Source organism: Eleutherodactylus coqui, chromosome 2 (assembly GCF_035609145.1).
Source record: "Eleutherodactylus coqui strain aEleCoq1 chromosome 2, aEleCoq1.hap1, whole genome shotgun sequence".
Taxonomy (NCBI): Eukaryota; Metazoa; Chordata; class Amphibia; order Anura; family Eleutherodactylidae; genus Eleutherodactylus; species Eleutherodactylus coqui.
Window position 1 is genome coordinate 316408927 of NC_089838.1, and position 26782 is coordinate 316435708.

Below are 26782 nucleotides of genomic sequence, written 5' to 3' on the forward strand. Positions count from 1 at the left end.
ACAGTGTGTTGTCTTCCTGGTGCTCGAGTTCGACAGATTGTGGATCGGGTTGACAGATTACTGAGAAGGGATTTGAGGATCCAGCGGTCATGGTGCACATTGGCACCAATGAAAAGATTAGAGGTCAATGGAGGGCCCTCAAAAATGATTTCAAGGACCTAGGATCAAAGCTTAGGGCGAGGACCTTCAAGGTAGGTTTCTCGGAAATACTACCTGCACCACGTGCCACACCAGAAAGGCAGCAGGATCTTAGGGAGGTAAACAAGTGGCTCCAGAGTTGGTGTAGGAAGGAGGGATTTGGGTTCCTGGATAACTGGGCTGACTTTGCTGTCGGCTACAGGCTCTACCATAGGGACGGGCTGCATCTCAATGGCAAGGGTACAGCTGTGCTGGGGGAGAAGATGGCTAGAAGGTTGGAGGAGTGTTTAAACTAGGGACCGGGGGAATGGCATCAAGAGAAATAGGGGAATAGACAGTGTAGACAGCGACCTGGGACCAAATAATGGGAGTGGGGGTCATGCAGGGGGTGGGGTTAGTACAGTTAGAACTGGTAGAAAAGCTAATAGAACCAGAAGTAGAACAATGAATATAAAGGATAACAGCCATCGTATGAATTTTATGGCAACGAATGCAAGAAGTCTGATCAATAATGTGGGTGAGCTTGAAGCGAGAATGACTACAATATAGTTGGAATAACAGAAACATGGCTTGATGAAAAGTGCGATTGGGCGGTGAAGATATAGGGTTACAATCTCTTCAGAAGAGACCGTGGGAACCAGAAAGGGGGAGAGGTGTGTCTGTACATTAAATCATACTTAATTCCGAGGCTACGGGACGATATAGGTGTAGGAGATGAAGATGTGGAATCTCTGCGGGTAGAAATACAGCAAAATATAACAAAATCCTGATAGGGGTTTTCTATAGGCCACCAAAAATAACAGAAGAAACTGAAAACTTATTATTAAGAAAAATAGAAGGGGTGTCAAACTACAATGAAGTAATTATTATGGGAGACTTTAATTATCCGGATATAATACGGGAAGACGAAACCTGTGAATCTCACAAGGGCGATAAGTTTTTTAGAATAATTAAAGATAACTGCCTTTCACAACTTGTACGGGAGCCAAATAGAGGGAGGGCCACTCTGGACTTAGTATTAACCAACAAACTGGACAGAATCACGGGGGTGCAGGTTGAGGGACACTTGGGAAATAGTGACCACAATATAATTAATTTCCAGCTGTCATTCAATAAGAAGCCTTATCAGGGAGCGACAAAAATGCTAAACTTTAGTAAAGCAAAATTTGATCAGCTCAGAATTACTCTTGGGAACATTAACTGGGACAACATCCTCAAAAATAACAGTACAGGCAACAAATGGTAAAAGTTTAAAAACATCCTAATTACTTCATGTCTGCAGTTCACACCCTTTAAAAATAAAAGAACTGCAAGTAGAAGGAAACCAATGTGGCTCGACAAGACTGTAAGGAGGGCAATAAACAAAACAAAGAAAGCGTTTAAATTACTAAAACAAAAAGGCAGCGAAAAAGTGCTAAAAACATACAGGGAAAATTATGTAAAATAAAAGATAAAAACTGCAAAAATAACCCTAAACTATTCTTCAATTATATAAATGGTAGAAGGATTTGCAATGAGAGCACTTGCCCTTTAACAAATTATGCAGGAGAAACCATAGAAGACAATAGGGGAAGGCAAATCCATTAAAAAGTTTTTTTTCAAGTGCATTCACGAATGAAAAAGAAATGCCACACGAGATGCAGGGAAATAAAACGAACCCCTCGCAAAACATTACATACCTAACGCAGAAGGAGGTGTAGAGTTGGTTAAGTAGGATTCAGATCGACAACTTGATGGACCCAGATGGAATACACCCAAAGGTTCCAAGGGAACTAAGTAACATGATAGATAAACAGCTATTTCTTATATTTAGGGACACTATTATGGCCGGGGTTGTACCACTGGATTACCGTATTGCAAGTGTAGTTTCAATATACAAAAAGCAGTCGAAAAGAGAGCCTGGTAACTACAGCCCAGTAAGTCTTACTTCAATAATTGGAAAAATATTCGAGGGGTTTCTGAGAGACGCCATCCTAGAATACCTCAAGGACAACTATGGTATAATTCCTCATCAGCACGGGTTCATGAGGGGTCGATCATGTCAGATCAATTTGACCAGCTTCTACAATGAAGTAAGTTCTAGGCTGGACCTGGTAGAGTCTATTGATCTCGTATATCTGGACTTCTCTAAGGCATTTGACACCGTGCCGCATAGTAGGTTGATATATAAAATGAGACAGCTCGGACTGGGTAGAAACGTGTATCTGCGTAAAGAACTGGCTCAGAGATAGAAAGCAGAGGGTGATAATAAATGGTTCATACTCTGATTGGGACACCATTGCGAGTGGGGTGCAACAGGGCTCAGTACTAGGCCCCATTCTGTTCAATATATTTATCAATGACCTAATAGAGGGGCGGCACAGTAAAATATTAATATTTACAGATGATATGAAATTATGCAAGATAATTAATAAAGGAGAACAATGTACGGCTACAAAAGGACCGAGATAAGTTGGGGGCTTGGGCAGAAAAAATGGCACATGAAGTTCAATATTGATAAATGTAAGGTAATGCACATGGGCAGGAGAAACATATGCCACCAATACACTAAATGGGGTGCCACTAGGGAAAAGTGAGATGGAAAAAGGGTACTAGTGGACTGTAGACTTAACTGGAGCAACCAATACCAGTCAGCTGCTGCAAAAGCTAATAAAGTCTTGGGTGCATTAAAAGAGGTATAGGGGCGAGGGATGAGAACATTATCCTCCCACTATATAAGGCACTTGTCAGGCCTCACATGGAATACTGTGTACAGTTCTGAACACCGGCACTCAGGAAGGATGTTGCAGTGCTTGAGGGGGTTCAAAGAAGGGCAACTAAATTAATAAATGGAATGACGGGACTGGAATACCAGAGAGGCTATCAAATTGGGATTATTCACCCTGGAAAAAAGACGACTAAGGGGCGATCAAATAATTATGTATAAATACATGAGGGGACAATACAAGGATCTCTCCCATGATCTGTTTATACCCAGGACTGCGATGGTAACAAGAGGGCATCCGCTACGTCTAGAAGAAAGCAGGTTTCATCACCAACACAGAAGGGGGTTCTTTACCGTAAGAGCAGTGAGACTGTGGAACTCTCTGCCTGAGGACGTGGTGATGGCAAAATCCATTGAGAAGTTTAAGAAGGGACTAGATGTCTATCTAGAGTGCTATGATATTACAGGATATAGACAATAGGTGTCCAGTGGGTTGTTAATCTGGGTCTTGGAGTCAGGTAGGGACTGAAACATTGATCCAGGGATTATTCTGGCTGCCATTATGGAGTCGGGAAGAAATTTTTTCCTCCAAATGAGCTAAACTGGCTTCTGCCTCATTGGGTTTTTTTTTGCCTTCCTCTGGACCAACAAGGAGGGGGGTTGAAACAGGCTGAACTAGATGGACATTGCCTTCATTCAGACTAACATACTATGTTGGGAGTTGACGTCCCAGATGGTCCCACACATGTTCTGTTGGTGATAAATCTGGTGAACGGGCAGCCACAGAAGTGTGACAATGTTGTGGGGGCTTCCTGTGACTCTCTTGTGTGTGCGGTCGAGCCTTATCCTGCTGAAAGCCACCATGAGAAGAACACATGTGGCTGCAGGACGTCCTGAACATATCGCTGAGCTGTCATTGTCCTTCGTACCACTACTAGGGGCGACCGACTGTCGTATGCGATCTCCCCCCAGACCATCACACCAGCAGGGGGCAGTGTGCCGCTCCACAACAAAGGCAGGATTGAGGCGCTCACCCCGAGGTCTCTAGATGCGAACACGGCCGCTGTCAGCGCCCAAACTAAACCTGGGTTCATCTCTAAAGACAACCTGGTTCTACTCCGTAGTGTCCAGTTTCATCATCCACGATACCACTGCAAATGGAGGCGATAGTGGGTGTCAAAAACAGCATATGTAATGGGGGCCGTGAGACCAAATGTCCTTCAGCCAAGCGCCTGGAAATGGTTCGGACACAGGGGTGTAAAAATGGCGCCACCTATCTCTGGATGGCGGACAATGAAATAGTTGGAGCTGCTTGTACTTGTTGGACGATCAGACTATTTTAACTTCTTTTGGTCTGTCGGGGGTGTCCTGAGCCCGGTCACCTTGTGTGCCCTCACACATCCACTGGTCCCAATACCTCCTAACAGTTTGGTCACACGCTCAGCCAAGCGCCTGGAAATGGTTCGGACACAGGGGTGTAACAATGGCGCCACCTATCTCTGGATGGCAGACAATGAAACAGTTGGAACTGCTTGTACTTGTTGGCCAATCAGACTATTCTCCCTACTTTTGGTCTGTATGGGGCATCCTGAGCCCGGTCACCCTGTGTGCCCTCACACATCCACTGGTCCCAACACCTCCTAACAGTCTAGTCAGACGCTTCTCTCTACTGGTGGTCTGTCGGGGGTCCTGAGCCCGGTCACCTTGTGTGTCCTCACACATCCACTGGTCCCAACACCTCCTAACAGTCTAGTCAGACGCTTCTCTCTACTGGTGGTCTGTCGGGGGTCCTGAGCCCGGTCTCCTTGTGTGCCCTCACACATCCACTAGTCCAACACCTCCTAAAAGTCTGGTCAGAATGGCCAGGTGGTGGACAATTCATCGGTACGACCATCCAGCTTCTCACATCCCAATAATGCGCCCCTTTCAGACCCTGGTAACGGGGTGAAATCTCTTCTCTGCATCATAGAGGCGTTTAGTGGTCAACAAGCTCTACACAAGCAGAAGAAGAGGTCACTACACACAAGGAGCCTCCGAGAGCCTTTTATAGGCCAAGGGGGGAACCACTTTTAGGGCCTCCGGTGACAAGACTGTCCATCTAATCACCACAACTCTCATCATTACATCAGTGCAGTGGACTATGTATGCATCATAGGGGATGGGAGCGCAAGTGCAAGTGGGAGTGCCCTAACTGGCTTTATTACCATTGAAATCGATGATGGCTGCAACGGACTATTACATTTCTGGTACTTCCGCCTCCAACACCAGAGACAGACATAGAAGTGTAATAGATGTTTCAGCTCCCATTGATTTTAATAGAAGTGAAGTCAGCTAGGGCACTTCCACTCCCATCCACCCCCTATGATTTACATCAGTGCAGCGGGCCAGGCGATCAGTCCATCGCTGGGGATCCCAAGTAGTGGGTCCCTGGCGATTTAACTATTTTTTAACTACTAGCAATAGATTTTGCCCAGAAAACCCCTTTAAGTCCTGCAACCTTCTAATAAACTTTAGAGCAGATTTTGAATACGGTCAGGTCTAGTTTTGGAGATATGGTAAGAAGTGGTAGAACTTCCTTAAGTTTTTCATTTGTACTCAATTTTTTTTTTTTTAAGTCATTTAGTAGATATTTTGTTGTAATTTATTGATTATAAGGAAGGTGCGGTTACTTATGATGACATAACACCGCCGTTCTAATAATTCAATTTTTTTACATGTCACATAAATTCCTTGAAAGGAGTAAGAAAAACTGTAAGCAGAGATTTTTGATGGTCCCCAGTTTAGACAACTCATAAATGACTCAGATTTCATAATTTCAATGGACAAGGTGGAGTCTAGTGTCTGCTCTTAGTTTCTTCTAGTTGTCAAAAACTTTCTTGGCCACCATAAGGCAAACAGCTACTCTGATTTAGGGCCCTTTTATGCGGGACAACCTGTCGGGTGAAGATACCCACCGGGTCGTCCCACTGATAATTATTCCTGTGGTTTACACAGAGATGATCAGCACTAGTGAATGGAGGCAGAGCGGGTCTGGGATTGTTCCAGGCCACCCGACTCAATTCACAATAAACAGGCAGTCATTCATAAGCAAACTGCCTGTTTACAGGCTGGATGCAGGAATCTGAACGATCTATCGTTCGGTGTATAAAGGACCACACACTGGTAGATTACTGCTGGAGCCTACAGAGAGGATCAGCCTGGAAGATTAGACTCCACAAAGTGCTCTCATTGCCGCACGTGAGAGCACGCCAGCCTTAATCAGGAAGTAGAGCCAGGGTAATGTCACAATGCCAGCCCCAACCCACCTTGTTGTTGGGCGCCAATGAATGCACCTCTCCTATGGTGTATGGACTGATTGGCTGCCAAGGAAGTGTTTTCTCTAACCAGCCAATCAGCCATAATGGAAGTGTATTTATTTCGGGCCCACCTTACATGGGCGCTGGTTATATTCCTGCCTCAGGTGTTTAATGAGGCAGCAGACTCCTGTCAGCTAAGTACCTGTGAGTATTCAATCTGTATGTGGCTTCACTTCTACAATATAAAAATTATATACATTATTCTTTCCATCTGCATTAAACATCTCCCCTATCCTCCACCTAGAGACAGACTAGTCCCCCTTAGGTTCCTGACGTGGGGCTGTCCCTATCAGGGCGATCACCCCACTTGTAGGTAGGTCTGCCATGCCAAAATTGGTTAGAGATAGTGTTCTTATTTCCATATTTCTTTTACCATTATTTGCCCTCACTTGTGTTCCCCACATTTTGGTGATATAATACATGTCAATATTGGTCCATCGGGGACATTAATTACGTCTTGGTCTGCCGTGTTGGTGACATTGGTGGGGATCTCACTGCTGAGACGCCCACTGATTCTGAGAACAAAGAGTAGTAATTAGTGACCCTCATACTAGTCCCAGTAGTAATTGCGACTTTCATATTGGCCTCTGGATTGGCAGCATCCCTACAGGTATTACCTTCACTCAGCCAGGTCTGGTTCGGCGATGGCAGTGCAGTCTATGACTGCTGACCTCTTCTTTTGGCGTCTGCGCTGCGTACAGGATGGCGCACCCAGACGCTGGGGGAGAGAGGTCGGTGGTCACCGACTGCACTGCTGCCGCCGCCGGACCGGACTTGCGGGCTGGGTGAGTGGAATGCAGCACAGATTTGCTGCACAGCTGGCGGGCCACAAAAAATGAGGTAGCAGGCCAAATTTGGCCTGCTGGCCCTGCGTTTGACATGTGTGGTCTAGACCATGCCCTGTGAGCTAAACTAAAATATCCTCAATGATGCAGTCAATTCTTCACGCTCTTCATTTCATCACCTTTTAGAATAGAGAACACCTTGTACTAGTACAATGGGCTTGTCCATGGGTGTAAGAACACACATATGTCTGTGACTGGGACCTCCCCTAATGGCCTCAACAGCAGTCTGCGAGTTAAAGGTGTTGTCTCACGGGTACCTGTTTGGATCCCCCTCTGTGAACCGCCATGCAATACCTCATTACTCCTGTAGTGGCTGCCATAGGAAAAATGAACCACTTGTCATATCCTCCCATGAACAGTATCCAGACCCAGTACCTTGTAAGTAGCTATCTGTAGTTAGAGAGCACCTTTAACCACTTTCCACCCTGGAACATACTATTACCGCCGTAGTAGTACATAGCAGTGATGGAGAGGGCACAGGAGCTGCCCGTGCCATCGTTTATAGGTGCTGGACACATACAGTCAACATGGGAAATTGGAGAGCTGTTTAACTGTATCTCCCACTGTACCCCCATGATGCCATGACAGGGTACCAATAGATTGCCATGGCAGTTGGGAGTCTAACAATGCCCCCCTGGTCTGCCACATACATAAGCCTGAAGTGGGACTTTTTAGGCTTCCTGTCAGGGTAACACTGACAGGCATGCAGATGGGACAAAACCTAAATTGCATGTACCCTAAAAATGGTACCAATGAAAACTATTACTTGTCCTGCAGCAAGTCCTCATAGCTCCGGGTACTTGTGGATTATCTGTCCCCACTTTCTTCATACATACCATTTGATACTATCTTGCAGGCTATTATATATGTGTTTATACCACCTGAATAATACTATAAATATTTATGTTTTGGAGAAATAAAGAGTTTATGAAATAAATAGTGTTTTTTACACATATGTATTGGTGAAACATTGGTGAAATAAAACTAAAAAGTGGTGACAGATAACTCAGAAGTCCCGGAAAAAGTTCTGTCTTGGAGTGCGAAAACACAAAGACAAATGAGTTACAAACATCTTTATGTTTTTATTGTGCGAAAGTCATAAAAGCCAAAGCTGTATATAAATATATATGTATATAAATGTATATATATATGTAAATGTAGTATCACTGCAGTCGTAACGACCAGCGCACACAGGCTGCATGGCGCTTCTTCTGCATGGTGAGCACAGATTACGGGACACTTATAGAAGGCGTCCTGCTACTCACTCCACTACATTTTCATTATTGTCTTGAAGAAAGTCTCAGACTTCTGATTAGTTCCGCATGCTTGCGGTCAGGAAGTGAAATTCTAAAAATGTTTTCTATAAATTGTTTTATGCTCTTATATCATCTCTCTCTGTACATATGTGATTATGATAATGTCATTGTGTAATTACAAATCTCAAATCAATCTATCCCGTAATTATCTGTCTTTCTATTTCATATCTATCTAATACAGTATGTATCTACTGTAACTTGTATCTATCTATCTATCTATCTATCTATCTATCTATCTATCTATCTATCTATCTATCTAATATGTATCTAATTGTATATTTCTATCTCATATCTATCTCATTATCTATCTATCTATCTATCTATCTATCTATCTATCTATCTATCTATCTATCTATCTATCTATCTATCTATCTATCTCCTATCTATCTCATATCTTTCTATTGCATATCTATCTAATATGTACCCTGTTTCCCTGAAAATAAGGCATAGCATGATTTTCCAGAATTTTTGAGGATGCAAAATGATTTTTCAGGCTTTTTGAGGATGCTTGAAATATAAGCCCTACTCCGAAATTAAGCCCTGCTAACAGTTTATTAAAAAAGTCAATTTAAATAGTGTCCAGGCAGCTCTACATGTAAAAAAGTTAAACCTTTTTGAACAAAAATTAATATAAGACACTGTCTTATTTTTGGGGAAACACGGTATCTACTGTATCTTGTATCTATCTATCTCATATCTATCTCATATCTTTCTATTTCATATCTATCTATCTAATATGTATCTATCTCATCTCATTTCTATCTATCTATTTCATATCTATCTATCTGATATATATATATATCTGTCTATCTATCTCATATCTTTCTATTTCATATCTATCTATCTGATATGTATCTATCTTGTATCTTTATATCTCATCTATCTGTCTATCTATCTCATATCTTTCCTTTTCAGATTTATCTAATATGTATCTATTTTGTATCTGTCTATCTATCTCATATCTTTCTATTTCATATCTATCTATCTAATATGATACTATCTTCTATCTGTCTATTTCATATCTATCTATCTGTTTGTCTGTCAAAGTCAGTTCTCGTAGATGTTGGAACCTAAAGTCGCCATCACTCCCAGCTTGCATTAGGCACATAAGTGCCTCTTGGGAGTTGTAGTCTCTGTCACCTCTATTACATTTGACACTTGATTAGTAAATGTCTTCATGACTTACAATGCTCATACATGCTGGGAGTTGTAGTCCACATCATCCCCAGCTTGCATTAGGCACGACTGACTCCAACTTATGTTATACTGATACATGCTGGGACTTGTAGTCCCCATCATCCTTGGCATGGATTAGGCACATGATTGTGTTCATATTATATAACACTCATACATACTAGGAGTTGTAGTCCCCATCACCCCCCGGTGGCATTAGGCACATGATTGTCCCCATAACATGTATTGCCCATATATGGTGGAAGTTGTAGTCCTCATCAACCCCAGCTGGAGTTAGGCACGATTGTCGCCATGTTTATACTTGCTGGGAGTTGTAGTCCCAGCACCCCAAGCTTGCATTAGGCACATGACTGCTTCCATGTTATGTTGTACATGCTGGGTGTTGTAGTCCCCATCATCCTTGGCATGCATTGGGCACATGATTGTGTTCATACTATATAACACTCATACATACTAGGAGTTGTAGTCCCCATCACCCCCAGGTGGCATTAGGCACATGACTGCCTCCATGTTATGTTGTACATGCTGGGTGTTGTAGTCCACATCACCCCCAGGTGGCATTAGGCACATGACTGCCTCCATGTTATGTTGTACATGCTGGGTGTTGTAGTCCACATCACCCCCAGGTGGCATTAGGCACATGACTGCCTCCATGTTATGTTGTACATGCTGGGTGTTGTAGTGCCATCCCCCCTATATTGCATTATGCACGATTATCACCATGTGATGCAAACCCTCGTAGATGCTGGGAGTTGTAGTCCTCCTGGGGCACAGGATTATTATGCAATGTCCATAGTGCAGCTGGTGTAATCTTATATCTCCCTATCTGTGGATATGGGGAGGGGGTAGAGGAAGAGGGATGTGCAGGGACAGCCCGGGAAGGAGAGGCTGGCACATTCTCACAGGACGCACGAGGGTTAAGTAAGGTGAACGCTCAGCCTCAGCTGAACTCTGCGGGGCAGGGAGAGAGACGGAGCGGAGCATGAGACACCCAGGGAGACTGCCGGAGCGCCCACACGCTGCCTGCTGCTGCTGCTGCCGCCCGACCCTGCAGGTACCCCGGCACAAGAGCTGACCATCTACTGCGGGGCGGCTGCAGAGCTGACCATCTAATGTGGGGGTGATGGGAGACAGTGGGGCTGCAGAGCTGACAATCTAATGTGGGGGTGATGGGAGAGAGTGAGGCTGCAGAGCTGACAATCTAATGTATGACTGCTGCAGAGCTGACCATCTAATGTGGGGGTGATGGGAGAGAGTGGGGCTGCAGAGCTGATAATCTACTGCGGGGGTGATGGGAGAGAGTGGGGCTGCAGAGCTGACCATCTAATGTGGGGGTGATGGGAGAGAGTGGGGCTGCAGAGCTGACCATCTAATGTGGGGGTGATGGGAGAGAGTGAGGCTGCAGAGCTGACAATCTAATGTGGGGGTGATGGGAGAGAGTGGGGCTGCAGAGCTGACAATCTAATGTGGGGGTGATGGGAGAGAGTGGGGCTGCAGAGCTGACAATCTAATGTGGGGGTGATGGGAGAGAGTGAGGCTGCAGAGCTGACAATCTAATGTATGACTGCTGCAGAGCTGACCATCTAATGTGTAGCTGATGCGGAGCTGACAATCTAATGTGTGGCTCATGGGGGAGAGTGAGGCTGCAGAGCTGACCATCTAATGTGTGGGTGATGGGGGAGAGTGAGGCTGCAGAGCTGACAATCTAATGTGTGGGTGATGGGGAAGAGTGAGGCTGCAGAGCTGACAATCTAATGTGGGGGTGATGGGAGAGAGTGAGGCTGCAGAGCTGACAATCTAATGTGGGGGTGATGGGAGAGAGTGAGGCTGCAGAGCTGACCATCTAATGTGGGGTTGATGGGAGAGAGTGAGGCTGCAGAGCTGACAATCTAATGTGTGGATATTGGGGTAGAATGGGGCTGCAGAGCTGACGATCTAATGTGGGGATGATGGGAAGAGTGAGGCTGCAGAGCTGACAATCTAATGTATGACTGCTGCAGAGCTGACTATCTACTGTGGGGATGATGGTGGAGAGTGAGGCTGCAGAGCTGACAATCTAATGTATGGATAATAGGGAAGAGTGAGCCTGCAGAGCTGACAATCTAATGTGGGACTGCTGCAGAGCTGCCACTCTAATGTATAGCTGATGGGGGAGAGTGAGAGCTGACAATCTAATATGTGTGGATGATGCAGGGCTGACAATCTAACAACCTTTATAATGTGTGGATGATGGAGGAGCTGCAGAGCTGACAATCTAATGTGTGACTTATGGAGGAGATTGAGGGGCTGCAGAGCTGATAATCTAATGTGTGACTACTGGGAAAGAGTGAATAGCTTTGGAGCTGACGATCTCATTTTTGACTGCTGGGGTGAGTGAGGGGCTACAGAGATGACAACTGAATGTATAACTACTGGGAGAGAGTAAGGGGCTGCAGAGCTGACAACCTAATGTGTTACTACTGGGTGGAGTGAGGGGCTGCAGAGCTGACAATCTAATGTGTGACTACTGGGTGGAGTGAGGGGCTGCAGAGCTGACAATCTAATGTGTGACTACTGGGTAGAGTGAGGGGCTGCAGAGCTGACAATCTAATTTGTGACTACTGGGTGGAGTGAGGGGATGCAGAGCTGACAATCTAATTTGTGACTACTGGGTGGAGTGAGGGGATGCAGAGCTGACAATCTAATGTGTGACTACTGGGGAGAGTGAGGGGATGCAGAGCTGACAATCTAATGTGTGACTACTGGGTGGAGTGAGGGGCTGCAGAGCTGACAATCTAATGTGTGACTACTGGGTGGAGTGAGGGGCTGCAGAGCTGACAATCTAATGTGTGACTACTGGGTGGAGTGAGAGGCTGCAGAGCTGACAATCTAATCTGTGACTACTGGGGAGAGTGAGGGGCTGCAGAGCTGACAATCTAATGTGTGACTACTGGGTAGAGTGAGGGGCTGCAGAGCTGACAATCTAATTTGTGACTACTGGGTGGAGTGAGGGGATGCAGAGCTGACAATCTAATTTGTGACTACTGGGTGGAGTGAGGGGATGCAGAGCTGACAATCTAATGTGTGACTACTGGGGAGAGTGAGGGGATGCAGAGCTGACAATCTAATGTGTGACTACTGGGTGGAGTGAGGGGCTGCAGAGCTGACAATCTAATGTGTGACTACTGGGTGGAGTGAGGGGCTGCAGAGCTGACAATCTAATGTGTGACTACTGGGTGGAGTGAGGGGCTGCAGAGCTGACAATCTAATGTGTGACTACTGGGTGGAGTGAGGGGCTGCAGAGCTGACAATCTAATCTGTGACTACTGGGGAGAGTGAGGGGCTGCAGAGCTGACAATCTAATGTGTGACTACTGGGTGGAGTGAGGGGCTGCAGAGCTGACAATCTAATGTGTGATTACTGGGTGGAGTGAGGGGCTGCAAAGATTGCAATCTAATGTCTGACTTCTGGGAGTGAGTGGCTGCAGAGCTGACACTCTAATTTGTGATTGCTATATAGTAAGGGTAGAATAATATACTGCAGAGCTGACACTCTAATCTTTGATTCTTATGTAGTAAAGGAAGAGCTGACCCTCCAACATGCGGCTGCCAAATAGTGAATGGGAAGAATGACTATGATACTGCACAGCTGCGCTCTAATTTGTGACTGCTGTATAGCAAACAGGAGAGAATAAAATAATGCAGAACTGATGCTCTAATCTATAATTCATATATAGTATTAAAAAGAGCTGACACTCTAATATGTGACTGCTCCCTGAATATGCTATTACAGAGCTGACACTCTAATATGTGACTGCTCCCTGAATATGCTATTACAGAGCTGACACTCTAATATGTGACTGCTCCCTGAATATGCTATTACAGAGCTGACACTCTAATATGTGACTGCTCCCTGAATATGCTATTGCAGAGCTGACACTCTAATATGTGACTGCTCCCTGAATATGCTATTGCAGAGCTGACACTTTAACACGTGACTGCTTATATAGTAAAGTGAGGAATGAACAGTGTGCTGCGGAGCTGACATCCCAATTTTCTGTACGATTCCTATAGTATTGGGAAAGCTGACAGTCTAATATATGATTATTATATACTACAATAATACATTACCGTAGAGCTGGCTGACTGTGTGTGACTGGTGCACAGTAATGGGGGGACAGGGTACTGCAGAGCTGACACTCTAATATATGACTGCTGTATAGTAAGGAGTAATTCATAGAATACTACAGAGCTGACACTCTAATGTGTACTTGTATAGTAAAGTGGAAAGAATGGGGCTCTGTGAAATAGAGTGTCTACTAAGGGACCACTATATATAATAAGATACTGCAGAGCTGACACTCTAATCTATAACTGGTATATAATGATGGGGAGAACTAGATCCTGCAGAGCTGACAGTCCAATATATGATTTTTATATGGGTCAGAGGAATGAACAGGTTGCTGACGCTCTAAAATGTGACTGCTATATAGGAAGAGAGGGACCTGTACTCTATGATTCTGATATAGTATTGGGAGGGACAGTATGGTGCAGCAGAGCTGACACTCTAATGTGTGACTGCTGTGTGATGCGTGTAGTACTCTGCCTGTATGTTGGATAGTAGACACACCCAAGTTACATTGTCTCTTTCATAAGAAGATTTTCTCCTGCTTTCTAAGAAATGGTTACACAATTTCAACTGGGTAATCACATGCGTGCACCTCCCTGCGGCCGGAGTTTCGCGAGCGTCGAACGTGTTCCGTGGCTCTCACTAGACAATTTTGGGATTGCCCGTTTTTCCTGTTGCTTTTCTATTAGGTAGTAGATGCAGAGTAGAAGATCAGTTATGAGATCTACTGTATGTGTGTCATTGGGGAAAGGAAGGGGGGGACGGGACGGAGCTTCTCCAGACAGGAAAACTATGCAAAAAGATTGGAGTTGGGGTTGGCTTTAGAGTGAGGTTTACTGTTAGGGTTAGGATGGAGATGGTTAGGGTTAGAGATCTACGTCATGGTTTTAAGGTTAGGGTTATAGGGCTGTGCCAAGATGAGGGCATAGAGCATAATCGAGCTCTCCATTCTGGGTCATAGAGGGATAGCGGCTCCTGTCCTAGCGGACCTGCTGTAAGAGAAATGTCAGGTCGGCCGCGGTCCTCCTCGTTGGGGACCTTTCACACAATATTCCGCAACGGCATTACGGAATACGCTGTCCCTGAATTCCGCTCCAAAATCTGCACGGCTAACTGCTGATTTGGATGCGGAATTGCAGATTGGATTCTGCTATTTTCAATTCCGCATCAGCATCAACATGCTAGCAACACGCAGGGAATAGAAAGTATTGATTTTAATGGGTTCATTCGCATGCGTGTATTTTGCGTATGCGTTTCAGTCGCACAAAAAAATACGCAGCATGCTCTGTTTTTCTGTGCATTTGCTCACGTATTGAACTCATTACACTAATTGGCTCTTTCAATAGATGAACGTGTTTTTTGGGAGCGCCAATACGCACGATTTGTGTACACGAAAAAGTACAGTTAAAAACGCACATACGCAACACCCATTCCGTAAAAGCGCAGCACAATTGCATGTGTAAATATGCATACTCTCCTGTGAATCTGGCCTTAGTGATAATTACGGTTCTAGGATTAGACTATGTTCACATGGGACGGATTTGCCATGCATTTTCCATGCAGGCCCTTCTGCAAGTTTTTTGATCATCAGTTGCTCTTGTGGAGACATCTGGATATGTATAATGTGGCGTAATCCATAAAAGAAAAAAACAGACTGTAATACTTTTCTTTTCCTGCAGGGGCACTGCAGGAAAATAAGAAAAGTTCATCAAACAGGTTAATCAAGTTCATCCAGTGAACAGTTCTAGTTAACTTGTAGAGCTCTTATAAGTTGTATCTACCAGGAACTGATTTCATAATACGAATCATTGTTCTTTCTTCCTTCTCTGTTGTGACATATTTCCTCTCTTGTTTTTTTCACAGGACTTTGCTCTTTGACCTTCAACTGTGTGTAATCCTGGCTCAACTCAGTGACCTCTCCCCTCCAGCCCTGTCCCCCCACCCCAATATGAACGGTCAGGTGCCTTGCTCCACCTCCGAGGATCTGTCTCCTCACCAGGCTCCTCCTACTCTTGAACCCTATGCTCCTCCTCCTGCTCCAGCATCTACACAGAATGCTCTTGAAGATGCCTCATCTCCAGGATCTCTCCTGTCCACTTCTGGCCTCCTTCTTGCTCGCTCTCTGCTTGGCCGCCGGAGTTCTTCACCAAGTGATTCATCATCACCCTCTAGTCTTCGGCGTCGCAGAGAATTCACTCCAGATGAGAAAAAAGATGACAATTACTGGGACAAACGGAAGAAGAACAATGAGGCAGCCAAACGCTCAAGAGAGAAGCGCCGTGCCGGTGACATTGCCCTGGAATCACGAGTTATTGCTCTCCTAGAGGAGAATGCAAGGCTGCGAGCTGAGCTGCTTGCTCTGCGGTTCCGCTTTGGTCTGGTACGGGATCCATGTGAAGAAGCTCGTGGGGCATATCCACAGCCATGTGGCCTCCATGATTCAACTCCACCCAACCCTCCTCCACCGATGCCTCACTCAGAAGACTCTGGATTCTCCACTCCCAGCGTCGGAAGTCCGGTTTTCTTTGAAGACAGAGTTCCTGAACAGGAAGCGCAGGTTTTACCGCCATCATCCATAAATTATTATGGATCTGTTCAAGCAGAGACTGTGGAAAATCCTCGAGGGAGACTTGACCTTCATCCTGAGACGTATAAAAGTCTCCCACACAAGTTGAGGTTTAAGGCCTGTACTCCAGGTGAAGAGGGACCGCATGCCGCAGCACCCATCTCGAGAGAAATGAACAGTTTTCCTACTGACGTGGCCCAAGCTTTTCCTCAGCCACCAATGGCCTGCCCACGGGGACGGTGGCCAAACCAAGGTCAAGATGGGACCCCTGCTCAGTCTGCAGAAAGCTCTGAACTTAGGTCCCAACTTGCCTCGCTGTCCGCAGAAGTGGCCCAGCTGAAGAGAATTTTTTCAGAGCAGATGATGGGTCGAAGTGGACCTGATTAGTACTGTGAGTTACTCATGAGCCACACATCATTGCATCTTACTTACCAGAAATACTTGACAGACTCATTACAAAAACCACACAACAGTTTTCCTCTACTTACCTGAAACAAGTCAGCTGCTCAACATAAGAAGGCATAATTCTGGTGCTAGATAAGACATTACTTCTCTTGCCAAAGGACACTGAAGCAGCTTGGTGTCTGAGATATACATTGGACTGATATGACCTCTTCTCCTCTGCTGGAGGCAGAGCGTAATAGAATACTGTCTGGGACGCGGAAAAAAAAAACATTTGTGTTTTGTGTCATGCTGCCAAAATTTTTGAAAATACGTCCTGTTAGGCCACATTATTGTAGTTTCTTCAATCGTTTAGTACACAACACTCAAGTGGAGACTTATTGACCTCCTCAGGTTAACACTACTTTGTTGTCTCACCCTCACTACGACACGGCACGGCCACAGGTTCGCCTCGATTGGTGGATGTTAGGACACAGATGTAGAAGAAAGTACTGTATGTTGTCGTGTTGTGCATCTGTGATCTTTGAAGTATCCACCGAGAATTATACCAGTCCTTTAAGTGTCCTTTTTGTGTCTATATTTTAGTGGTTGCTACTTATATTGTGTGTTGCCACAACTTTTTGGATTTGATATTTTTCCTAATGAGGACTCATCAACCAAACCAGCTCTAAGTCAAGCGTCTGAGAAATTGGACATAAACCTTCTTATGTAGTTGGAGATGTAAACTATGTAGAGTTATGACCTGAGGGTCAAACACCAGTATTTTGAAGGGTGCTATAAAGTAGCTGATACGTATGACATTACACAGACCCGGACCATTCAGTAGACATTTGGCCAATCATGGCATCTTCTGTTTGACCATTTCATATACCTCGGGATTATTATTTTCTTGCCTGCCTTCATCTGTTAAGTCCCCAAATACCGTTTGTTTTTAACTTTGCTCGTGTCTTTGACTGTTTCCCATTTCTGTCTTGTAGGGTTCTTCAGTACCCATCTCATCCATGTCTAACCATTTGTCTGGCCAAGGGAGGGCCGACATGGTGTGGACAGTGTTCTTTCACTACAAAAATAATCACTTCTGTCCCCCATTGCCACCATAATAGGTTACATTTTTTGGTTGGCACCAAATCTTTAGATTTCTTTTCTGTAGAAACTTTTTGTTGCTTTATTGGTCGTGCAACCATAACGTTAGACCTCCACAGTCTCCAGTTTACATTTTTCAATCCCTTTTTCAACATGTCATGGTCTCCCTAACTCACTTATCTTGTCTTTCCCTACTGTCTCCTGGAGTTTATATCTGAACTCTTCCAAGGTCTCTATGTCATGTTTGCCTCAAATCACAATCCTACCTTCCTAGATGTCCCTCACATTCCACAAAACATGAACTCTACCAGTGGAAGATGAAGAAATTCCTGAAGTGCTTGAGGGTGGGAGGGTTGTGACTATTAAGACTTATGGTGGAATCCTGTCCTTGTTTCTAAGACTCCTTGTCTAAAATATGTTGTAATAGGGTTCTGTGACATGTGTGGCAATAACTTTCTTCTAGCTGTGCCCCATGAGGCCTTGATCCATAGACCACTGGTTTCCACCATAAGAAATATCTTCTGTAGGTCATCTTGATACTTCTTCATCCTTCCTTATCTGCCAAACATCTTATGCTGAAGTGTTCCTCAACTCATCGCAGCTAAGTTCCACATTGTGCCCTCCATACTCCTCAGAGGTGGAGCAAGCTATCTCGGTGCTCAGGGTTGAAGGTCGCAGAATACACCTCCCACCCTTGCTTACTGAGGTTTAGCATAATAGCTGACATATGGACAATCATTTATATTATTGCTTCCTGTTGCCGCCCTCCCATACTGCCACTAAATGCTCACCCACTACAATCAGTCACTTCCCTGTACAGTGTAGCGTTGATTAGTTAAAGTAGGTTCCTGTCAAATGGGGAAGTTCCATAAAAATTTCTAGAACTTGTGCCCCTCCCCAGAGGTTTCCTAGGCAGCTGCCTACTTCGCCTAACCCTCATCCCAGCCCTGGTCCTTTCTTCTTGGTTTTCTTTCTGTGGAGATGCCACGTTTTGGTTGCCAATCTTGCTTAGGGTAAAAGGGCTGCACAGTATCCTAAATATACCTGCTATCCCTCCATCTTACCTGCTTATTATGTGAACATACACTACACGTGTGTTAATTACTGATCTCTGTAAATAAAGAAATGAATTGTTTTACAGTATGGTCATAATGTTTTTTTTTTGTTTGGGGTCATTCTCCAAACTTTGTGATTTCATAGTAACAAGAATCATCATGATATCCGGCCAATGACTTATTAAATGAGTCGTCCAGAATTAGTTTCTTTTGTTGTTTTTATTTCGAAAAGCAGCGCCACACCTATCCAAAGGTTGTGTATGGTATTGCAGCTCGACCTCATTCACTTCAATAGTGCATAGCTGCAGTCACAGAAACAACCCTACGGACATGAGTGGCGCTGTGTCGGAGGAAAGCAGCCATGTTTTTCTAATCCTGGAGAACCCATTTAAGTCTGGTTATGCTAGATTTGGTGGCCTGCAAATGGTAGAATGTGAAGGACCTGAAACGCTGTGACTAGTAATGGAGACCGATTCCCGGTGCTCCTCCCTCTCATTCTGGGAAAGGCATCTCTATCTCCGTAGCTACGTTTACCGTAGGATTTACCAACTCTAGGACTGGCAGCGATGTCTTTGTACGCGGTTATGTAATATTTTGGAATGACTTCCTAATAATATCAATCCCTTATGTAATTCCAGAGAGAACCTGTAATTATATTACTGCTTACATAAAGGGCTGATATCAGCCTGGTTAGCTCCCGTAAACTGAAAATAGTAATAGTAAGTAGATCCGAGTAATAGAGTGATCAAAGAGTACAATCAGAGATCAGTGGGAAAACCTGGCAGCAAGTGTTCAATTCCTCTGCAGCACCCCCAGAGGGAAGATGAAGTAGAACACAGTGCTGGACATGCTGGGTCCTCCAGAATAACAGTCAAGCTATACTCCAGCCAAAGGTGTAGCTAGCAGTGAATAACCAGGGCACATGCTTCAGACTTCTGGCCTAATGTCCTGGTCACAGAGCAAGTGCCACTTTTTAGTTGTTATCCACATCCTCAAGACTTGGACCAAGAGCCATTGGCTCCCTATCACTACCTTGCCGAACACTGGTCATTTTAGGCCCACAGAATGCCCTAGCCACATGAGTCCAGCTGAGGTGCTGTGTGTGTGGTCACTGCATTGACCCACCTGCAGCGGGATGCTTACTTTACAGGCCAGAAGTGGCTTCATTCGCTCTGCTCATCATAGGATCTGGGTTAGGCGGGTATAAGGGTTTTTTGGTGAGCAAAGAGGGCACAATATCGATCAGGGGGCACAAAGGTAACAATCTTAATTTGAATTTGAGCACAAATTACTGTTTTGGAGCACACAGAGGGCATTACTACTTCTTAGTGGGCACAAAGGGGGCATTATTACTTTCTAAAGGGCACATGGAGCGTTATTACGTTTTGGGGATATATAGGGGTTATTAATACTTTCTAAAGTGCCCTAAGTGTTTTTAATGTGATGGGTACAAAGTGGGTCATTAGATGGACATTAGAAAGTTGCAGAATGCAACGATTAACCTTTCTTACATTGAACCCCTTTAAGCCTAGCTACCTCCTCTGTACTAAAAAGTACTTAAATGAACCCCTCCGCTTTCTCTTTTTCCCAACAGAATGCAGTTTGTCTCAGGTAATCACTGAGATAACTGACTTACAGGACAGTAGTATGGGGTAACAGAGTGGGTATGTCAGCCAGCAGAAAGTTAGAGACTGCCTTCTGGGACACCAAACGAAATGTAAGTGCGGGGCTGTACTAAAATACACTAACTCTGGACTTTGGGAATTGTACCTGGATTCTTACACGTCAGATACGACCTTGTTTTGCTAATTCTTACCCAAACTGAGGGTTCTGTTTGTTATTCCTGCACACGGCCGGACCGGCTAACTTTGAACTGTTTGTTAAAAAGTTCTGAGCACTGCACTGATGTCTCAATATATGAGTTATCCCGCCGGTCTCAATGGATACCCCTATCCAGGGAACACTTTTCAGGAGCAAAACACCACCCTACACTGGACCTCCAGTGGCCAGAAATGGGACAGGAAGGGTTCATGTCTCTGCTACCAGGGATCAGAGCACCATGACTCCAACTCTCATGCACCTCCAGATCCAGACGGAGATAAGCCTCCCCGAACTCTCTCCTGCACCGACAGACATAGCCTTCGCCACAACCCTACACCTTCTCCCCGGTCACCATCCCCTTCACAGATACCAGGACAGAAGCTGTTCTGCTACAAGTAAGAAACCTGCTGCAAAGACACATGCCTTCTGCTCTGCAGGGCTCTATACTGGCATGTAGCTATATAGGTAAAGAAATCTTTCTTTTGAGTTAGGCTTGGAGCCCGGGGATCAGAAACCCCGCTTGGACCACCTGTCCTCAGTTTGTCCTGCACACTTCCAGTTTCTCTGAACTTCTGGATTAGTTTCCCGACAGTTCGTTCCCTCACTGGTTTCTTCCTGGATGTTCTTGATGGAAAGTCTCGGCCATCTCACGTGAACGTCTGTTGCCGACCATCAGAATGATCTCATTTCTGTCCGGGATTGATAATGACATTTTCTGGTACCTGAAAAGTAATGTGCTTAGGGTTTTCCATATCTCATACTTCAGCATAACAACTTTATTAATACTCAATATGACATAATCTATAACTCGAAAATGGTTGCAGATATTTAAAAAACTGCACCTATCACGTTGAATCATGTTTCCCATTGAGCTGAATCCAAGATGGCGGTCACCAACATGGCCAATAGGCACCATCATAGTGCAAAAAAGTTTTCCCCCATCTTCTAAGTTCTAGAAAGTCTTTCACTTGTATCTCTTTTCATTTCAAAGATTTTCCAGGTGGCCCCGACTTACAGAGAAAATCCTTCACCATAAACAAAGAATCCAAATAAGACACCGATGGAGAATTAAGTTCTGAACCACTGATTTTAATAAAAAAAGAAAATTGCACATCTCCCGTGGCCCAATAACCAAGAAGATCGGTAAGCAGTGGCGCCACCATGTTGGGCGATACAGTCATTAATGCAAGCTGGCATGGATTCAGAGAGCGCGGACATACAGTCCTCGGTGGTGCTGGCCATGTGGTATTGACCATAGTCCACAGGTCACCTTCATTGTGAGGATGTGGGGGAGCGATCCAATCCTGTCCCACAGATTCTCCATTGGAGAGAGATCTGGTGAACCTGCTGGCCAAGGGATCACCTGGACACCTTGTAAAGCTGCCCGCTGATGTTCGTTGATGGGGCTGCGTGTTATCCTGCTCGGTACGGCCTGAAGAAATGGTAGAGCAACTCATCAACTTTAAGGAGTTGTACTAAAATAAGTTATTCCCTATCTCCAGGATGTCCACATGACAGGGAATAACTTGCTGATTGGTGGGAGGGTCCCATGCGAAGACCTCCGCCGATCTGCAGACTGGGACTCCTGTGTTCCGCTCTCCTATGACTGTGGGGGTCACTCTGCATGTAGCGCTGGCGGAGCATGCATGGTCTGCGCTCCACTGATTTCAATATGGGTGATGGAAATACCCAAGCGGGTGCCACTCAGGTAAATCAGTAATCCCATCCAAAGTGAACAGAGAGCTGGTGTTCTTGCATGACCAGCGCTCCATTCAGTCTCCTTTTCACTTCGTGGGTGCAGTAACCCTACAGTGAATAGAAGGGGGGAAATGGGACTTCCATTCTCAAGATCAGTCGGGGGCTTCAGCAGTGAGACCCCCACTAATTAGAAAGTTATCCCCTTTCCTATGAATAGGGGATAACTTCTGATCTAGGTATAACCCCGTCCGTGCGCCCCTGTTGGGTGCTACAGGTTATTTAGGATGAAGGAAATTGCGTTTTGCTGCCAACCGTCTGCAATTTCAACCACAGTTTGACGCAAAGACCGCCCGCTGTACGAAGCCCGTCTGATGAATCGACCCTCACCAGCGACTTGGAGGCATCTTCACTCGGACACGAAAAACAACAGAAAGCAGTTTTTCATGGCGCGAGCTTCACACACTGGTTCTCCCTTTGATCACGCCGCCAGATTGGCCTGAAATTGCATCCGCTTGCATAACTTGTTTGTCCGAAGGCACTGTATTCCTGGAAATTGCACAATGCTGTGACTACATCTTCATGGTGCGCCGTTTTCTCTGTGAGTCGTGTATTAGGCCGGCGTCACACAGATGTATTTGCAATACGCAAAGAATAGAACCCACTGTTTTCGGTCGTGCAAAAAAAAAAAAAAGAGGGAAATTGTCCTATTTTTCTGCGTATTTGTGCCCCAAATAGAATTCAATGGGGATGCGCAATTGCACGCACAATACGAAGGAGATGCGTGAAACACTGCGCAATTGCGTAGGAAAAAGAACACACCTGGAACTCATTAGCCATTTCAATTGGTGCGCCTTTGTTTGCCGTAAACATTTGTTGGGGGCGCAAAAGGTATAGTAAAATATGCTGAGGCGCACGCAAAAACAGCATCGTTCGCTCCGCAAAAAAAGTTACGCTCATTTGCGCACAAACACACATGCACCCGTGTGCTGCAAACAGCTTCGCCTGTACATCAAACCTTCGACTTTAGGAATAAATTTCATTTAGTTCCCCTTCTGCCCAGTAGAGGGAGCCGAGTCCACGCTCAAAAATCCGAGGAATGTTCCGCACCGCAGGAATCTTAGTAATGTCCCTCAGATATTTATCAATCACGCAGCGGAAAGCGAATGTGTCATCACCTGCCAAGCGTCAACATATGAAGAATCGGGCTATCAGACCTCAGAATGGTGGCCGGTGGTCGCAGAATGGACGGAGAACATACGGAAGTGACCTACAACCTATCCTAACCTGCACCACAACTCCCAGCATGCCCTGACAGCCGTCATCACTCTGTGCTGAGGCAATAGTTCCACAACATTATTCGCATGGTATAACATAACAATAATGTCCTCGGATCCACCTGAAAAATAATAGCTTTGCCAATGGCGTAGGACTCCGGTCTGGACCCCCAGCATGGGAAACATGAAAGCCCCTTCAATATATTTAACCCTTTAGTGACTGGTCAATTATCTGACTCAAAGACCAAGTGATTTTCATCATTGCATTGGAAGAGCCATAACTGGTTGACATCCGTATGAGGCTTGTTCTTAGTGGGACGGGTTGTATATATTAATGACACCGCTCTGGGGACTTATAATGTGTTGTAGAACTTATATAACATTTTTTGGAGGGGAGATGGAAAAAAACATCCAGAAATTCCGCCATTGTTTTTGGATTTTGTTTTTATGGCGTTCACCATTCAGTAAAAATAACCGAGAGTATAGAGATTTTTTTTTTTTACTACTCTTGCACAATAAAAAAAACACATTTGTAAAGAAAAACTGTAGAATGGGCATCGCAGACCCCAAACATTTCTATTCTGCGGAGCTCTGTGGGGTCTTGTTTTTATGGGAAGAGTTGTACTTATCGGTACCGGTTTGTGGCACATGTGATTTTTGGATTGTTGAGATTGTTCCCAGCAAGAGAAACCAAGTCATCTTGTAGATATAATACCTTTTAATGGCTAACAAAAATACATGATGTTAATGCAAGCTTTCGAACCAACGCAGCGCTCTTCTTCAGGCTTAAATGGAATAGATCTGAAGAGGCATGCATATTTATACACACACTTATGACAAGGCACAGACATGGATGTGATTAATTTACACTTAAAAGAACACTACAACAGAAATACAAACATCTTTAAATAGTCACTGATAAGGGAGTGAAGGTTTTATGGTCCCTAAATTAGTGTTGGGGGGTTAAGGACCATTTAGGCACAATGATTATCGCTGAAAATTCCCTCGAAATCCATCTCTTCAGCAATAATTGTTGTGTCTGAATGCACGGCCATCGTACATTGTAAAGTCAGGGATGACTCTTATCAGTGCTGCGTGATGAGTTCTCAGCAGGATACCGCTGATACTATTCTTTCAGCTGGTATCCTGCTCAGAGCTCCCAGCAGGATACCAGCTGATAGCTTCGAGAACAAAGCAGCTGTATGCAGATGACAGCACTACCGCTGTCTTCTGCATACAGGGGCCGCCTTCATTTACAGACTAATAAGCTCTTAAGTAGCTAATTAGCTACTTAAGAGCTTATGCAATGTATTCGCTCAAAACTGTAACTCAAACTGATCATCTTTCCGTGTAAATGGGCCCTTAGCCATTAAAAGGTATCATATCTACAAGATTACTTGGTTTCTCTTGCTGGGAGCAATCACATTTTGCTCTACTGGCTAACACCGTACCAAACTTTTTTGGATTGTTTTCTACTGCATTTTTGGTAGCAGAACAAAAGAAAAAAGTAACAATTCTGGCATTAGTTTTTAAAATTATTTTTACAATGTTCACTATGAGATAAATGACAAAATATTTTCATTATTTGGGTCATAACGCAGTAAGGCTTTTCACTCCCGGCCGATATACGCTGCCCCTCTGATGCATTGGCTTACAATGCATCAGTGCACAGGGGCATACTTCCGAGGCATAAAAGCTCCCAGCCGGGCGCTTTCACGTCGGCAGCTGCATGGATTCCTATGGGAGCCTACGCTAGCTGTCGGAGAAGGGAGGTGGGAGGGAGTTTAGCAGCGTGACTGCTAAACTCCCTCCCCTTTCTCTTCTCCTCTCCGCCCCTTGCCGCTGCTTGCAATGAGAGGAGGCGGGACAGGGGTGGAGCTAAGCTCCACCTCCTCCCATTGCTGGCTGTGAACAGCGCTGGGTGGGCCTCGTTGACTTTCCAGTCAGTTGCCTGAGTTTCAGATGGAAGAAAAAACGCTGCATGCAGCACAGTATTTTCAACCGCACCTATGACAGAACCTCCGACATGCAGATGTAGAACCGCCCAACCAGCTGCTGTGCTGCTTTTTTTTTTTTTTCAAAAATAGTATTTTATTTATTTAAAAAAGGGCTTTTATGGCAAAGAAATTATATACTTTTGAATTGATTTTTCTTAATTCCACTTCATTTAATTTTTTTACACTATGTTTTAGTCCCTCAAGGGCACTTGAAGATGCGATTATTCGATTGCTACGATACTACACTGCATTACTTACGTAGTGCATTGTACTATTGCCTATGACAGCAGCATATTAGACCCTGATGGAGGCAAGGCTTAATAGGCTGAGTTACATGGCAGATATGAGGGCCTTTGTCAAGTATCTGGCTGCCATGAGAACCCATTGGTACTTTGAGATTGCCCTGCAGGGTGCAAATGGGTGACAGAAGGAGTTCCCTCCCACTATAATCTGCTTCCAGTTGCAGTTACTATTGATTGTGGAATATAAAGGGTTAAGCTGCCAGAATCTGAGGTTCCTCTACTATTGGTGGTTAGAGCAGGATCCTGGCTGTCACTCGTCAGCCAAGCCACCACCGTAATAACATGTATGTGGGGATTTAAAGCCTATTAGCGTGCTCAGATAAAAGGTGTATTGGCCGTCACTAAGGGGTTAAGGACTGATTTACATGGCTGTATGAGTCTTGCAGCGTAATTTGCATCGGACAGCACACTATCCGTCAGGACATGCGGCAATTTTTTTTTGGTCTGTCTCAAAACAAAATCGTACATCAGAATACATTATTATGAGGCCGTGGGCTTTCGTGGAATTTACCAGACAGCCCACACCCCAAGAGTACGGCCCGTCTAAAAGTTGTCAGATCCAAATCCTCTGTCAACCCTAAAGACGGCAGGGAATCCCATATCAGACAATTCATTATAGACGAGGCACAGCGTCCATGCCACAAACTCTGGGAAAGAGCTTAGAAGATGTATATCCAAACATCTCAGGTGTGTGCAAGTAAATAGTGACACCTCAGCAGCAAGACATGCCAGCAATCACCATGGCGGTAATGGCGGCTGCCGCAGATTCTGGGGATTATGCCAATTAAAAGTGAGACCATGTAGAGGCAACTGGATAAGCGCCTTTTACAGGAGGAGGCAAGGTGGCTTCATAGACTTCAAGGTATGAGTCCGAGTGGCCTTTGGCCGCCTTTATATCTGTGTCCGGGGGGTTCTGTTATCCTG

General features: G+C 44.9%; 1 protein-coding gene across 1 annotated transcript; it reads left to right on the forward strand.

Annotated features, from left to right (window-relative positions):
• Positions 1–10466: 10466 nt before the first annotated feature.
• LOC136612915 (uncharacterized) lies at positions 10467–18851 on the forward strand. The gene is made up of 2 exons (XM_066593680.1): positions 10467–10607; positions 15524–18851. The coding sequence occupies exon 2, from the start codon at positions 15609–15611 to the stop codon at positions 16611–16613; it is 1005 nt and encodes a 334-aa protein (XP_066449777.1). The 5' UTR covers positions 10467–10607; positions 15524–15608; the 3' UTR covers positions 16614–18851.
• The last annotated feature ends 7931 nt before the right edge of the window (positions 18852–26782 follow it).